General features: G+C 34.1%; 1 protein-coding gene across 1 annotated transcript in view; it reads right to left on the bottom strand.

Moving 5' to 3' along the window:
* Positions 1–16846, bottom strand: part of LOC149806424 (uncharacterized) — a 66100-nt gene that overhangs the window by 7583 nt on the left and 41671 nt on the right. The window contains exons 10-14 of the mRNA XM_089953092.1: positions 13391–13464; positions 12996–13109; positions 12176–12291; positions 6946–7084; positions 5552–5672 (exon numbers count right to left, since the gene is read on the bottom strand). Coding sequence (XP_089809218.1) covers positions 5552–5672; positions 6946–7084; positions 12176–12291; positions 12996–13109; positions 13391–13464 — 564 coding nt within the window. The remainder of the gene's footprint in view (positions 1–5551; positions 5673–6945; positions 7085–12175; positions 12292–12995; positions 13110–13390; positions 13465–16846) is intronic.

The following is a 16846-nucleotide window of genomic DNA, read 5'->3' as shown; positions in this document are numbered from 1 at the left end:
TATGGATAAATTAACTTTACTCAGAGACTATTAAGACACACACACATGCTGTATTTTGTGGGTTGTATTTAAAAAATATTAATAACTTTATTTAAGAATAAGCTAATTTTGGTAAAGAAAACCTAATCTTCCATGAGGCCTTCAACAATTAAATATATACACTGCTCCCTCAATAACTCATGCCTTGAATTTCCTTATAATTATGGGTTAGGCAGAGATTCTATTCTTTGTCAAGAAAATAGCAAACAATTGGCTCCATTTGTTGAACATGAATAAAATAGCAATCAAAACTGATAAAAGAATGTATCACTTATTTTATCACTGAAAATGGTGGTTAGAGCCCAGAAATTAAAATCAGCATCATTAAATTCACAACTTCTAGCAAGAAGTTGTGTTTTGTCAAATTTCTTTGCAAATGAGAATCTCAGTACACTAAATAGCAATATTAAATGAAATGTAGATCCATGAAAATGTCCGTAATGCTTACTGGTGGTAACACTTTAAGAAATTAATATCAATTAAATAAGTATTGTCAAGTGAAATAATTGCTTTATTTCTATCTGTTAATTTGGATTCAGTGTAATCATCATAAATGCAATATGCCCTCTTGTATTCAAATGTGAGAAATGTCAATTTACCATCACAGATATCAGTGAGCATTTCTGTGAGAAACTAATTAAGAACCAACTTTGCTTTCGTTTCCAATTTGTGGAATCTAATTATGAAGCAACTGTGCTTTTATCTCCAATTTGTGGAAGTGTGTGTTGTCTTGTTACATTTAATTAAAATTACACCTGCTTTGTATTATTATGTTAAGTATGCCTTTTATAAGAAAAAAAAGCTACAAATCTTGCAAATCCTATCCCTAACACAATTAAATAATATTCAGTGGATTATCCTACTAATTCACAACAGTGATCCAGAATGGCAAATGAAACAAGTGAAGGAAGTGCTTGGCGAATTAAAACCTTTGTTTCACAGATTTAATTTATTACTGACAAGTGAGTTGCAAAGATTGTAGTAAACTTAAAATTCCTGAATTGGCATTCAGAGGTTTTGCTCAAGGATGAGTAAAAATTTCATGACCACCTGTAATGAAATTGTAACACAATTACAAATAATTTTCAACTTTGATGGTTACTATTTCATGAAATAAATGTCCCTATGTTTAGAAAAAGGGAAATCTTTGTTTGTTTTGAATGAACAATAACACCCAAATGTATCCACATGTAAAAAGCAGTGATGCAATGCACATTATTTTCAAAGATACACACAGTGATGTGTATTGTAAGTTCTTGGAATAATGTTTTTAATGAACTTTCAAAGGTTCATTATCTTGAAAATAAAGGTAATTTATACATAAAAGTGGGAACTTCATTAGAAAAAGCATTTTACTGACAATTATTCCCAACCCAATGGCATCCCTTTTTAATTTTTCGGGGTCACTTGGAATCTCGCATCATTGCATACACTGCAGTCTGTCTGGTCCCCATTGTATGTGAGCTATCAAGAGAGACCTGTATCATGTACAATTTTTACAAGTTGTGTATTTGGATGACAATGCTATTAAGAACTATATAACTAAGCTACTACTACTACTACTATAAAATATGCAGAAGGCACTAGAGTTTGGTACATACAAAGATTTGTATTTAACGTAAGACATTACAGGCGAGTACATGATAGAAAATTGTTCTAAAGAAGAGTAGTACTGAATTACACAAAATCATACATTTGTTTCTTTAGATCTTACATAAAAACTTTGGTTTAATTCAAGGGTAATACTCTATTTGCAAGAGAATCAAGTTACTGAACTGGCATCATTCAGTGTATTCTTTGGATACATCCACAAACTTGGTTTGATAAAAATCCATGCATACTTGCTTGTTATCATGATCACAATACATTACCGTAGTTAAGACCCCTGACTATGACATCAACCTGCTGGCATTGAAATTTGCTAAGTGAAACACATTGTAATACACAATATGAAAATGAGGTCGATTTAATAATTTATTATCATTAATATCATATACAAAAACTTCCAAGGACAGCTTGGCAGCATGTGAATTTAAATTATTAGCAACAACATACATTATGGATTGTTAAAACTGAAATAGGAACATGTTTAGGACTTAGGCAAAATAACTGAGGTATCTAATGGTTTGTTATCAAGACAATGTTTAGGATTTAGGCAAAATAAGTGAGGTATCTAATGGTTTGTTATCAAGACAATGTTTAGGATTTAGGCAAAATAAGTGAGGTATCTAATGTTTTGTTATCAACACAATGGTTTGCAGAATCAATGCAAAGAAAGGCTGCCTGTACTTGAGACCTGAGAGACTTACAGTGTTGTTCATGAATATGTAATTAGCATAGATCGTACACAAATAATTTGTCCAACATTTCTATATCTTGATTATTCAGAGAAACACATGAATGAAAATATGTAGACTTTAGTTCTCATGTTGTATCTAACATACAGTGGTCATGTGATTTACAGTGCAATTCAAACTCAGGATGAGCTATTGATGTATAAGTCACTGTATTTTGTATAGTGAATTACAAAACTGCAAAAATGTTATCTCTGACTTGATCCCATGGTCAAGTAGATCTGGTTAACAAACTTGTTCCCAATGGAACAGACATGTTGGTTGTCAGATCTGCATCATGCAGAGTGACAGTGGACAGTTTTTATTTTATGGCACAACATGTTACACCGTAACCAGCAAGTAGAGTCAAGTCCCTTGTCATTGCTGAGCTGATAATTGGAATTGAACCTTTCTGGTCATGAGTACAGTACCTTAATCACTGAAGCAAGGCAGCTCTACAGATGGCTATGCAGGTGACCAAATATGCTGGCAGCATCATATTAACACAAGACTTCATTTCAATATAACCATTTCTTCAGTAAGAGAAGTCATAAAACAATTTTCATGATAGCCACTGTGGTGGCCATTCTGGAATGTTATATCATTCATAACATACATTTTCATTCACAACCAGCAACATATCATAAACAGTCTTTTCCTGAAAGCCCCAAGTCAATATGAATATCCACTGAGGAAATAAGTCAATCACATTATTTTAAAACTGAAATTGGCCATGTTGGTCATCAGATTGGCACCATTCACATTTAAGAACATCTGCATATCATAAAGTGCATGTTAATATGACTAATTGTGGATTAATGATTTTTAAAATGGCCACCATGTTGGCTATGATGCATCATTTTTCATTTGGCACCATCTACAAGTGTAAGAAGTCCAAATGGCACCATCTATAAGTATAAAAAGTCCAATGGCACCATCTAGAAGTATAAGAAGTCATAATGGCACCATCTATAAGTGTATGTCCTAATGGCACCATCTACAAGTGTAAGAAGTCCAAATGGCACCATCTATAAGTATAAAAAGTCCAATGGCACCATCTAGAAGTATAAGAAGTCATAATGGAACCATCTACAAGTGTAAGAAGTCCAAATGGCACCATCAATAAGTATAAAAAGTCCAATGGCACCATCTAGAAGTATAAGAAGTCATAATGGCACCATCTATAAGTGTATGTCCTAATGGCACCATCTACAAGTGTAAGAAGTCCAAATGGCACCATCTATAAGTATAAAAAGTCCAATGGCACCATCTAGAAGTATAAGAAGTCATAATGGCACCATCTATAAGTGTATGTTGTAATGGCACCATCTACAAGTGTAAGAAGTCCTAATGGCACCATCTACAAGTGTAAGAAGTCCTAATGGCACCATCTACAAGTATAAGAAGTCATAATGGCACCATCTACAAGTGTAAGAAGTCCTAATGGCACCATCTACAAGTATAAGAAGTCATAATGGCACCATCTATAAGTGTATGTTCTAATGGCACCATCTACAAGTGTAAGAAGTCCTAATGGCACCATCTACAAGTGTAAGAAGTCCTAATGGCACCATCTGCAAGTGTAAGAAGTCCTAATGGTACCATCTAGAAGTATAAGAAGTCATAATGGCACCATCTATAAGTGTATGTCCTAATGGCACTATCTACAAGTGTAGGTCCTAATGGCACCATCTACAAGTGTAAGAAGTCCTAATGGCACCATCTATAAGTGTAAGAAGTCTTAATGGCACCATCTACAAGTTTAAGTCCTAATGGCACTATCTACAAGTGTATGTCCTAATGGCACCATCTACAAGTGTAAGAAGTCCTAATGGCACCATCTACAAGTATAAGAAGTCTTAATGGCACCATCTACAAGTATAAGTCCTAATGGCACTATCTACAAGTGTAGGTCCTAATGGCACCATCTACAAGTGTAAGAAGTCCTAATGGCACCATCTATAAGTGTAAGAAGTCTTAATGGCACCATCTACACGTTTAAGTCCTAATGGCACTATCTACGAATGTAGGTCCTAATGGCACCATCTATAAGTATAAGAAGTCCAATGGCACCATCTACAAGTGTAAGAAGTCCTAATGGCACCATCTATAAGTGTAAGAAGTCTTAATGGCACCATCTACAAGTATAAGTCCTAATGGCACTATCTACAATTGTAGGTCCTGATGGCACCATCTATAAGTATAAGAAGTCCTAATGGCACCATCTACAAGTGTAAGAAGTCCTAATGACACTATCTATAAGTGTATGTCCTAATGGCACCATCTATAAGTATAAGAAGTCCTAATGGCACCATCTACAAGTGTAAGAAGTCCTAATAGCACCATTTACAAGGGTAAGAAGTCCTAATGGCACCATCGATAAGTATAAGAAGTCCTAATGGCACCATCTACAAGTGTAAGAAGTCCTAATGGCACTATCTACAAGTGTATGTCCTAATGGCACCATCTATAAGTATAAGAAGTCCTAATGGCACCATCTACAAGTGTAAGAAGTCTTAATAGCACCATCTACAAGGGTAAGAAGTCCTAATGGCACCATCTATAAGTATAAGGAGTCCTAATGGCACCATCTACAAGTGTAAGAAATCCTAATGGCACCATCTACAGGTGTAAATCCTAATGGCACCATCTACAAGAGTAAGAAGTAAAAATGGTACCATTTAAGTGTAAGTCCTAATGGCACTATCTACAAGGATAAGAAGTCCTAATGACACCATCTACAATCATAATAAGTCCTAATGGCACCACCAACAAGTGTAGGAAGTCCTAATGACACCATCTACAAGTACAAGAAGTCCTAATGGCACCATCTACAAATGTCAGAAGTCCTGATGAAAAGCATATGTTGGTTGATGGTCAGATAATATAGCTTCAAAATGGTTTACATGCTGGCTGTTAGATCAGAACCTTTTTCATCTAGGACCATCTGCCATGTCATAAGATCCCTTAGTCAAAACTCCATGTCAATATGACATGACGGGAAGTAGCAATAACATTCGCAAATGACCACAACTTTGGCCATATTGGATGTTTAAGAGGCACTATTTTTATTTAGACCGACTAGACCTTGGGATGAAACTGTGTGCCAAATTTCACAGCTAAGGAGTAGAGGGTATGGTGCCATGATGTCTTACAAAATTAAGCACATCTGTACATACCATCATCCTGGATTATTTTCTGTAAGTACTCTGACATTAAGTTTCTTAGGGCTCGTTTGAAGGGTAGGCCAAGGCGGTGAGGAAACACAATGGAGGTATCAACTACTGTGTTGTGAATAAGCTGAAAAGGAAACAAATGGAAGATCTTACATGAGAATACATGTGATATGAAATTTATTATATGATCTAAATAATATTTATGCCATATTTACAGCAAGTGGCATATTTTATTATTTGATGAATTTCATGTAAAATTAAAATGAGCTTAAGATTCTGTTTTTCACATTCTGTTAGTGACTCTACATTTCTCAGCAATTATTCTATCTGACTTTGCTAAGTGAAAGCCAGTGTGGCAAACCACTTTCATGGTATGATGTAATTATGCTAATGAGGTAAGCATTATGTGATAATGGTATTTTAACTGCAAATACATACAGATTATGTCCTGGATCTTTAACTGAACTATTTGGAAGAAACATTACCCCCAAATCAATATGTTCTTTCATACCTGAAGTGATGCTGTCCACAATGTTTGGTGAAGGAACTTGCTCAAGAAGAAATACTTTTGTGTAAAACCCATTTTTCTTTGAGTCACAATGACCGTTTCCTCTGACATTTGAAGATCAAAATCAACAGACATGTACCTTACCCCAAGTACAAGCCATTTAGGTGTGTGATATAGAACTAAGTTAATGTACATAACCATTTTGCTTCTTTCTGTCTGCGACCTTGACTTTGGGTCTCAAAATCAACAGACTTTTTCTTTATCCCAAATGCAAATTATTTTCAAAATTTAATAACAGCAGATAGCAGAAACTTGAGTTATTGTGTGGAAACAAATGTTTGGATGGACTGACAGACAGATGTTACAACATGATAACCCTAACCCTAACCCTAACCCACCATGCAGGTGTATATAAATGGAATGCTTAACTAAGAAGAAAATCCAAACTGCAAATTTGTAAAGTGTTTACACTTGTGAAGGAGGCCACCAATTTGAGGCAGTCATCTATACTACAAAAGACATTGTGGCACTCCTTGAAATCAATCTATATTATCAATAAGCATTTTGTGGAAGCATCACTTTAGCCTTTAGATGGATAAAGTGAATTTTTAAACAAAGTCCCTAAAAGAGTTTAATATAGTTTTACTTTGACGTATAAGAAACACAACTTTTGTATGACATGAAAAATAGTACAATACTGTAAATCAGAAGAAAATGACAATCATTTTTCTTTTCAAATTTAACACACACAAAAAAGACGTTTTCCATGCTAAAGACTATTCTTCAAAATGGTACATATTCAGTCAATCTCTGATTGAATAGTTTTGTGCAAAGAATGAATTGCTTTAAAAATTTTGAAGAAGAAAAAATATAATATATAATATTTTACTTTTAGTGCTGTGAGATCACTTTCAAGGCTGTGGCCAATCAAGATGGTCTTGTCCGTGAAAAGACTTAGTAACACTGCCTGAACATCTCTCAGTGTTGTATGTACACCCTCCAACATTTCCTCTGTGATACCACTAAACCTGAAAACAAGAATTTCACTCATTTACTTTGTATTTACTTATAAAACTGTTCCCTAAAATAGGCGTTAGTGACATTTTCATTGACTGGAATTTTATTGCATACCATTATTTACAGTGTTCCAAGAATGTTGTTTGAAAACAAATTTTAACAAAATACATTACTTCTTATTAAAAGTTGATAATTACATAATGTTGATTCATTATATTAACTGTTTTGAATGATATAAAGAGCGATATGTCCATATTTCAGATACTAATATTACTGCAATTTTCTTCATTTTCAACTATTCAGGGGTCAATTATTTGGAACTTTCTAGTAGCAAAAATGGCAGCCATGAATGACCCCATGTTATAAGTATTTTTGCGAGTTATCAGGGCTCAAGTTATTGCGGGAGTTTCGTACCTCATAAGTCAGGTCCAACCTTCAGAGATCCAGATAAATCAGATATAAATAACAATATTTGTGTTGATAAAGTGCGCTGTTTAATGAGGTCCCTAAAAGAGTGACAAAAGTTTATGATATTTTTACTTCAATGCTGACACAGTATGAATTTTTCATTGACCTATATTACAGTGTTTCCCTTTACGCACATTTGTGCGTCAGGGACACACGCCGGAGAAAATTGACGCAAACATTTTGTTGCTGTGCGTTTTTTTTAACGCAAATGATTTGCATGATGTGATCAGGATTTATTTAATAGCCAATGCATTGGATGAGGGGTGGCATTGTGTATACTTTGAGCATATGCGATGACTAGTTCCCCGCTTTGTTTACTTCCTCTGTTGTGCTCCGCTATTAGTGTAGCGTACTGTAATGCAGGGAAGATACAAAATAAGGAACTAGACTAGCATAGGCAAAGTTATGAATGAGTAGCTTCCCCTAATCTCACGAGCACTAATGTGATTTCCATTTAGCTTAGCAAGATGTCACCTTGATGTTTAACATCAATGCTTGTTGCACTAGAAAGTGATCTCCAGATTAAAACGTCGTGCAATAAGAATCACTAGCAAAGAAAGTGAAAGATGCAGAACGCAAAATAGTAACTGTGGATCTAACTTAATGAACAATGGAGAAAATAATTCCCTTGACTGGAATACAGCACATCCATTAGGATTACCAATGTGACTTCTAATCGCGAAGACTGCAAAAGTGAATAATCCTTTCGTGACAGGGTTTAAGAATTTTAAAAAATCTGCCCTTGTTTGCCACAAGATATCTGGAGAACAATTATAACCCAAGACATGCTTTCACAACAAATAAATCAGCAAACTTGCCGAGACAAATGCATTTATTTGGATTACACTGTCAGGGGTTCATTGCAGATTTTGTTGGTTTTTAACTTTGCTGCAATAAAAGAAAGATCTTAAAGTTCAAGTGTAACTTATTAGAAACAAGATGAATCATTAGCTGCCTTGAGTTTTGGATAAATTTGTTCTAGGATGAAGTACAATGAAACAGATTATAGTACACATCTTATGACAAGCAGTAAGTTAACTGCTGTTTCGTTAAAAAGATTTATTGGGCTTTTTGTATTGGCTTGTATGTAATGTGTTGGTCTATAATATTGCTTCAAAAAGATTATAAGGAGACTAATAAAAGTACGACTTTAAAAGAAAAATGAAATAATAAGATTATTCTTTGAATGGACAATGCATCTGTTTGTTAATTGTGCATGTTGGTTTATTTGTATGTTTAGAGAGAGAGAAAGAGAGTGAGAGTATGTTGTACAAGTTGCAATATCCTATTTCAAGCTGAAAAAGTACGAGTCAGATGAAAATTTGTCGGTACATTTTTGACCCCCACATTTGTTATTTGACCCCCAGTTCCGACACCAAGGTTTTTTTTTTTTTACCCTCTGTTTTACATGCCTGGGGGATACACTGATATTAGAAACACAAGAAATTTGTAAGACATGAAATACAGTAAAATACTGTAAATCAGAAGACAAAAAAGCAGTTTTGTTTTCATATATAACAAAGAAACAGCATTTATTAAGAAAAGTATTGAAAAACTTGGAAATACCATGTCTATTTTTACACTCTCCACATAACCATTTAATTTACTGTTTGTATGTTGGATCCAACTGCAAACTTCACAGACCCAGCTCTGCAGTTACATAATATGCTGGTACATCTGGGTCCATGCAGTTTGGTCAGAGTAGTCAGCAGAAGAAAGAAAAAAAACGGACTTTGATCTGCAAGCATACTATGTGATGGCAGATCAGGGTCTATGTTGTTTGCTGTTGGATTGGACTTGTAAGCAAAAATAAACATTAGGGTACAAGACTATAGCAATAATTCTGTAGGTGGGTAAAGCAACCACTCTGTCTTTTTGTTGGGTAATTTTAGCAAATCTACACCTGGACATGATATAAACAAAATTAGAAATGTAAAGACTATGAAATTTGTATTTTCATGATATTAACAAAATTGAAATGTGTATTTTCATAAATTCAAATGTGCAAATACTTTAAATTTACTATTATTCCTGAGACAAGCATTTAAAAGCTGTTTGTAGAGGCTACAAACCATAGATTTAATGACCAAATAAACAATGATCCATCTATGGAATATGTAGGACCCCTTCTCCATGTTATGATTTCTTTTTGTGTGCAAAACCACAAAAATTGATACCCACGAAAATACTTGAATTCACAGCATTCAATATTTTAAAAAAACTTATTGAAAATATTATGCAGAATTATATATAGAACTAGAATACAATGACCTCTTTCAGTTGCAGGTATTGTACTCAACATTATTCATCAATACAAAATGTTGCATGAATCTTCACTTAACCATACCTATGAATGCAAAACTTAACCCAAGTCATTGAAGCATTAACTATCGGTCACAAAAGCTTACTTAAGTAAGATGGTGGTGTTTTCACAAAAAAAATACACATATAAAGCTGGTCAACTCTTCAGCCAGCAATGCTTAAAAATCTGACGTAAGTACAAAACTTAGCAAGAGCCAGTGAAGCATAAAACATAGTCACAGTGACTTACTTTGTGTTATATAGTATGACATTTAGCATGAGTTTTCAACACAAATATTGCATAAGCCTGCAGTAGATGATGTCTGAGATCTAATATAAATGTAAGAGTTAACTAGACAGTATTGGTGAATCAAATATCTCATATGCCTATTTGTCTTTTCCCTTCAATTTATTCCACATGGGGTTAAGAATAAACCAATGTTAGTTGTATATCTGAATTTGTCTTTTCATGCCCAGTACACACACCCCTCCCTTGATAACTCACAAGTGATGGGGTTCATAAGTACCTACCACAGAATAAGCAATGATGCAAGAGAGTGAGGGAGACTAAAATTTTTGTTAAAAGTTAAGGGGTGTCAGACATCTTTCATTGATACAGGAGAATTATAATCTCCATTGTCCTTATACAAATATTCATCTAATGAATTTTAATATTTATAAATATTATATCTAAAGAAGTAAATTAAATTCAATGATTTATGGCAGATGTTTAATGCAGATCAAACTGACATAAAGTACTAATAAATATGTATGTCAGTAAAATTGGAGTTGCTTCCCTTTTCAAGAATAAGCAAACGTGAACCACTGTAAGCAAACACCAACAAAACTAAAGTTTCATAGCTAGAATTACATTCATAAGCTGTAACGTCCATGGACATGTTTCCACTGACATGTTTCCAACTGTTAATTTTTAAGGATAACAATTTTAAATGTCAATTAATAACTGTGCACAACTCTATTATTTGTACTAGTACAGCAGAATGTAACAACTGACAGTCCCAGAAAACTACATTCAGATCTGAAGAACCAAGGGACAAAAAGAAATGACAAAAAGTGATTTCTTTCAATAAAACCTGCATGTTTATTTTCGACTGTATCACTGCAGATTTTGAATAACACTACACAGATAAGAAAAAAAAAGCAAGAACTTAGGCTGACCCTACACACAGATGTTACTGTGATCCTATCACCTATCATGTATTGTAATTGGCTGAGACAGTTAATCTGTTAATTAGCTTGTGTTATCATGCTAAAAGAAGCCTTCAACAGTTGTCAAAATAAATCAAACTTTACTTTCTTTTATTTTTATTTATTTCTTAAAATATTGCCAAATATTTTCACTGACCAATATTTCATTATACATTAATTTTGAAGATATTTTTGCTATAAGAAAATCCTATAAAATGTATAATTTCTTTTTAAAATTTGTGAATTTCATCATGTTAGTTCCAAATTAACACACAAACCACTATTGACAATGATAAAATGAGTGATATACTGAGCTTCAATTGACCAACTGGTTGTGGTTTTTAACTGTTTCCTTGTCTGTTTAGAACGAGTTATTAGGGCATGCTAAAATGAAGGATGGGTGGAGTGGATATTTGAGGTAATGTTAACTATTTTGTGCATACATCCCAGTATGCATATGCTAAGAGTATGCATCCTGTGTCCTCAAGTTTGTGTAAGTTTGTCAGAGTTGTGCAACAAATGACAGTACTGATTATTACAAATTTGATATACAGTTATAAAGATCCAAAAGTGGCCGATTTGAATCAACCTACCTTTTCTTACAGAGGATAGATCAAAATTATATCACAACTATGCACATCTACAAACCATTTCCAAAGACATTCAAAAGCTTAAAGTGGATTCTATTATTATGCTAATGTTTTCTGGCGCAGAACTATGATCAGGAAAATCTCTGTCATCACATGACCTTATATTACAATCATAGTGTATACAAAGCAACATAAACTTCTTGACATTCAACATCACTCAAGCATTCTTTGATGATAATTATGATAAACATTAACTGCAACATACTTATATCCTAAAACATGCAGAGGTTTACTTTAGTGTGTACCTAATGTTGATGCTCTATATTAATGGTACAAATATTTAAAAGTTGTAATATTATTTACAAGATACAACTGTGACTTTGATCCTTAGTTTTCGTTAAGTAAGTAACATCAGAAAAATATCCTATATTGTGTATCAGTGCCAGACAAGAAAACTCCAACCTCAAACTTTTAATTTCTGTGTCAGATACAATGCTTTAATACAGTGTTCCTGAAAATATAGTGGACTCTTACTTGGTATTATAATCTATCACAGATCTATCTGGTTTGACTAAACTCTCATATACAGGCTCCAGATCTGGTCCTATAACTGTTATCCTGGCAAGTTCCACTCCAAATGTTGTGTACACCTGAAACAACAGGCAAATTTGTAATCTGGATAAATCAGCATTCAAAATTGGACTTAAAACTGCAATCTCAACGATATAGGGAATAATGTAACAATCATCAAATAGCTTTATTTTTCCTTGACCATTTTTTTAAATCTAAGCTAAAAAATTCACATTTTCTTTAAATTTCATAACGTAGATAGCTGCTCTGCCAAGTTCCTGAAATGGTATGTCAACTGGGAGTAAGAAGACTGATACAGTACAAAGAACAAATTTACAAACAACTCTGGCCAAGTAAAGCATTTACAGGACTTATGCCAGGAAATTTATTTTAAAAGCAATAACACAGGCAGATCATTGAGTTATGATTTCTTTTTTCCAGGCAATGCAAGAACATAAGGCCTTTAGTCAAACTGGAATATGAGAATTAAAATTCTGCACTATGACCACTCAATGACACCACTCAAGAATACACAGGAGACAATATCAACTAACCTTCTGATTCAAGGTACTCAGTTGGTACTATTTTACATAATCATGATGATTTCTGACTGCAGGTTCATCTATTATTCATCCACCCAGCCTAATCTAGACAAAAAAATACTGTATTGTTTGAAGAGTTTACTTTTCATTGCCTACAGAATTAACATTTGACCAGACAATCTTTTTAGTAAAGAGTTTGATGGCATGATTTAAAAGTCAAAGTCTATAAAGACATAATTTACCATTTCACAGTCCAAAGCATACACTCCATAATCACCATCTGGTGGTGGGGAGCAAGGCATGGTCTTCATATAGCCTGTTAGACTTTCACGTAAATTTGATTGATGCACATGGGCCTAGAAGAAAAAAGGTGGAAGTTGCAAGAAGGCAATTTTAAAGCATCCATATAGTCTATAAGAAGATGGATGAATATATACTGTCTTATAAGTAATATCATTCTTTAGATAACAACATATGAGCAAGGCAGTGAAAACATTTAATGGATTTAATGATTACTGAAAAATATTCATTTGGTGTTTTTGGTAAATGATCATAGAGCTTGAGACAAAGACCCATTATATTTAAATAAAAAAATTAAAAAAACTTTTTAATGCTGAATAAGGGATTATATATCTACCTTAGAAACTTGACAGCCCTCAGAACCCAGGTCTCCTTGGCAACAGGTGTAACGAGATTCTATGTAACCAGCAACTGTCAAATAGTATGAACATAACTTGGTGAAAGCCTTTACTAGCATTTCAGATTTACTGAAGCTGCATGCATTTGTACAACTAAGTGGAGGTTAGTAAAAGATAATTCTCAAAACACCCTGCTGTTCTGAAACAAAAGTTGGTTGTTCAGTTTACTTGGTGTTGAACACATCAGCACATCAAAGATTATTTAGTGCCATGAACTAAGAATAAAGAGACACACCACAACAGCCAACGTGATGTGGTCTGGGCTGGATTCAGACTATCACCTACTAATTAAGTGTTCAGCATGCTCACCAGCAAGCCACAGTAGTTCCCCTCACAAATTGGGTGCAAATCTGCTGTCACTGTATTTGAAACTATTGTGGGTAAAAGCATGCTAATCTGTGACCCCAGATCTGAATTTAATCTGTTATAATGGCATACATGTCAAATGTAAAACATATGTAGTAATACTGTATCGAAGTTTGAGTATAGATGAATCTCATTGATGATAACATCAAAAACGCGGTTGTCAGAGCTGTTCATGATAACAATAATGCTGCTATCAGAGCTGTTGACAACAACATTAATAATGCTGCCATCACCACACTCTTGATGACAACATTAATAATGTTGCCATCATAGAGCTGTTGACAATAATATAAATTATGCTGTTGTCACAGAGTTATGAATGCCATCAGCAGGCTAATCAAGAATCCTAGTGAATATTCTGAGGAATCTAAGAAGCCCATCCAGAAAAGAAAACAAATTCATTAAAAATAACAACCTATGCAATCATATCCTATCCCATAACCATCTTATAAATACTTGTACATAGTTAAAAACAAGGAAGGTTCAAAGAGAATAAATGGTTAATCTATTCCTGTAATTCCAGAACTTTAAATGCCTTTAACATTGTTGACAAAAATAATATCCATAAATATTTGTCATCATGAATGATCTGCATCTTCGATGTCTTGTCATCTCTGTCATTTGGTTTAATCAAATAATCTCTAATGTACATGCTATTCTGCTCTGTCATCATTTTTTGGTTTAATCAAATAATCTCTAATGTACATGCTATTCTGCTCTGTCATCATTTTTTGGTTTAATCATCATTTTTTGGTTTAATCAAATAATCTCTAATGTACATGCTATTCTGCTCTGTCATCATTTTTTGGTTTAATCAAATAATCTCTAATGTACATGCTATTCTGCTCTGTCATCATCTTTTGGTTTAATCAAATAATCTCTAATGTACATGCTATTCTGCTCTGTCATCATTTTTTGGTTTAATCAAATAATCTCTAATGTACATGCTATTCTACTCTGTCATCATTTTTTCGTTTAATCAAATAATCTCTAATGTACATGCTAATCTACTCTGTCATCATTTTTTGGTTTAATCAAATAATCTCTAATGTACATGCTATTCTGCTCTGTCATCATTTTTTGGTTTAATCAAATAATCTCTGATGTACATGCTATTCTACTCTGTCATCATTTTTTGGTTTAATCAAATAATCTCTAATGTACATGCTAATCTACTCTGTCATCATTTTTTGGTTTAATCAAATAATCTCTTGTGTACATGCTATTCTGCTCTGTCATCATTTTTTGGTTTAATCAAATAATCTCTAATGTACATGTTATTCTGCTCTGTCATCATTTTTTGGTTTAATCAAATAATCTCTATTGTACATGCTATTCTACTCTGTCATCATTTTTTGGTTTAATCAAATAATCTCTAATGTACATGCTAATCTACTCTGGCATCATTTTTTGGTTTAATCAAATAATCTCTAATGTACATGCTATTCTGCTCTGTCATCATTTTTTGGTTTAATCAAATAATCTCTTGTGTACATGCTATTCTGCTCTGTCATCATTTTTTGGTTTAATCAAATAATCTCTAATGTACATGCTATTCTGCTCTGTCATCATTTTTTGGCTTAATCAAATAATCTCTAATGTACATGCTATTCTACTCTGTCATCACTTTTTGGTTTAATCAAATAATCTCTAATGTACATGCTATTCTACTCTGTCATCATTTTTTAGTTTAATCAAATAATCTCTAACGTACATGCTATTCTACTCTGTCATCATTTTTTGGTTTAATCAAATAATCTCTAATGTACATGCTATTCTACTCTGTCATCATTTTTTAGTTTAATCAAATAATCTCTAATGTACATGCTATTCTACTCTGTCATCATTTTTTGGTTTAATCAAATAATCTCTTATGTACAAGCTATTCTACTCTGTCATCATTTTTTGGTTTAATCAAATAATCTCTAATGTACATGCTATTCTGCTCTGTCATCATTTTTTGGTTTAATCAAATAATCTCTAATGTACATGCTATTCTGCACACTGAGAATAACAGAATCTGTGTTGGAGTTTGCACTGACACAAGGAAATCTAGCAGCAGGGGGGGCGAATCCGACATTTTGTCCAATCGTTATTTTGCTTAATTATTACTTTCTGCACTCAGCGGATCCGGTGTCGTCAGCGCCTGGTAAAAAAAAAACAACGTCGTCGTCGAGGGGATCGTCCGGACGTCATTTGGTTTAATTAATACCTTCTGCGCGTCGATCCCAGCGTCGTCAGCGTCCGGTAAGCACATCGACGACCGCGTCGATGTCATCGCCCCCCCTGCTGCTATGATCTTACAAACAGAGTGATCACTAACTCCTCCTCTTGTAGATCAATTAGGTTATTTGACTGATCGGTAATTCTAAAATTAATTCTCGTTAAAAACCGATCATGGCATCGCATATAGACCGGATTAATCGGACTCTCAACGATTAAAACTCCCGGAGGGGCTGTTGGTGAAAATGAATAAAGGATATATCCCTGTTGAGCCTGATTTGATTGCTTGGTATCCACCTGGGAACTCCCTTCGATAACATCACATACTAGATTGATTGCTATCATCGATGCGATATTTACGTTGTACGGGGCAATATGCCTACCATCATCTCCGTTATCGTGTCTGAGGATATAAGTTGATGGGGGGGCGTCCGCGGGTGGATTCTTAGGCCATCCTAGTATGGTTCTTATTGAACTGTTATAAATATCAACCATATACCCCGGTGTGCTTATTTCAATCGTCGACGATAACGTCGGTTCATGAACCGTAATAGCGATTTTTGATTCTTTTCCTGTGATCGATTTTATCCTGCGTTGAAATTCTTTATTGATTTGCTCTATTTGGTATGACCCAGTTGGTATTGTAACCTCCCTCCCAGTTTGGGGTCCCATCGGGTTTATTTGTCCGTGCAAAAACCAGCGAGTTATTAGGTTGTTGTCCGTTAAATGCGTTCGCTCGAATATTAGGCCAACTGTGATATATTCGCAATTTTGCCAGCGCTATTTCCTTCACTGGAACCGGCGAC

This window comes from Sinohyriopsis cumingii, chromosome 1, assembly GCF_028554795.1.
Source record: "Sinohyriopsis cumingii isolate HCF-2022 chromosome 1, ASM2855479v2, whole genome shotgun sequence".
Classification (NCBI taxonomy): Eukaryota; Metazoa; Mollusca; class Bivalvia; order Unionida; family Unionidae; genus Sinohyriopsis; species Sinohyriopsis cumingii.
Note: the sequence above shows the minus strand (reverse complement) of the source record. Positions and strands in the feature narration are given on the sequence as shown.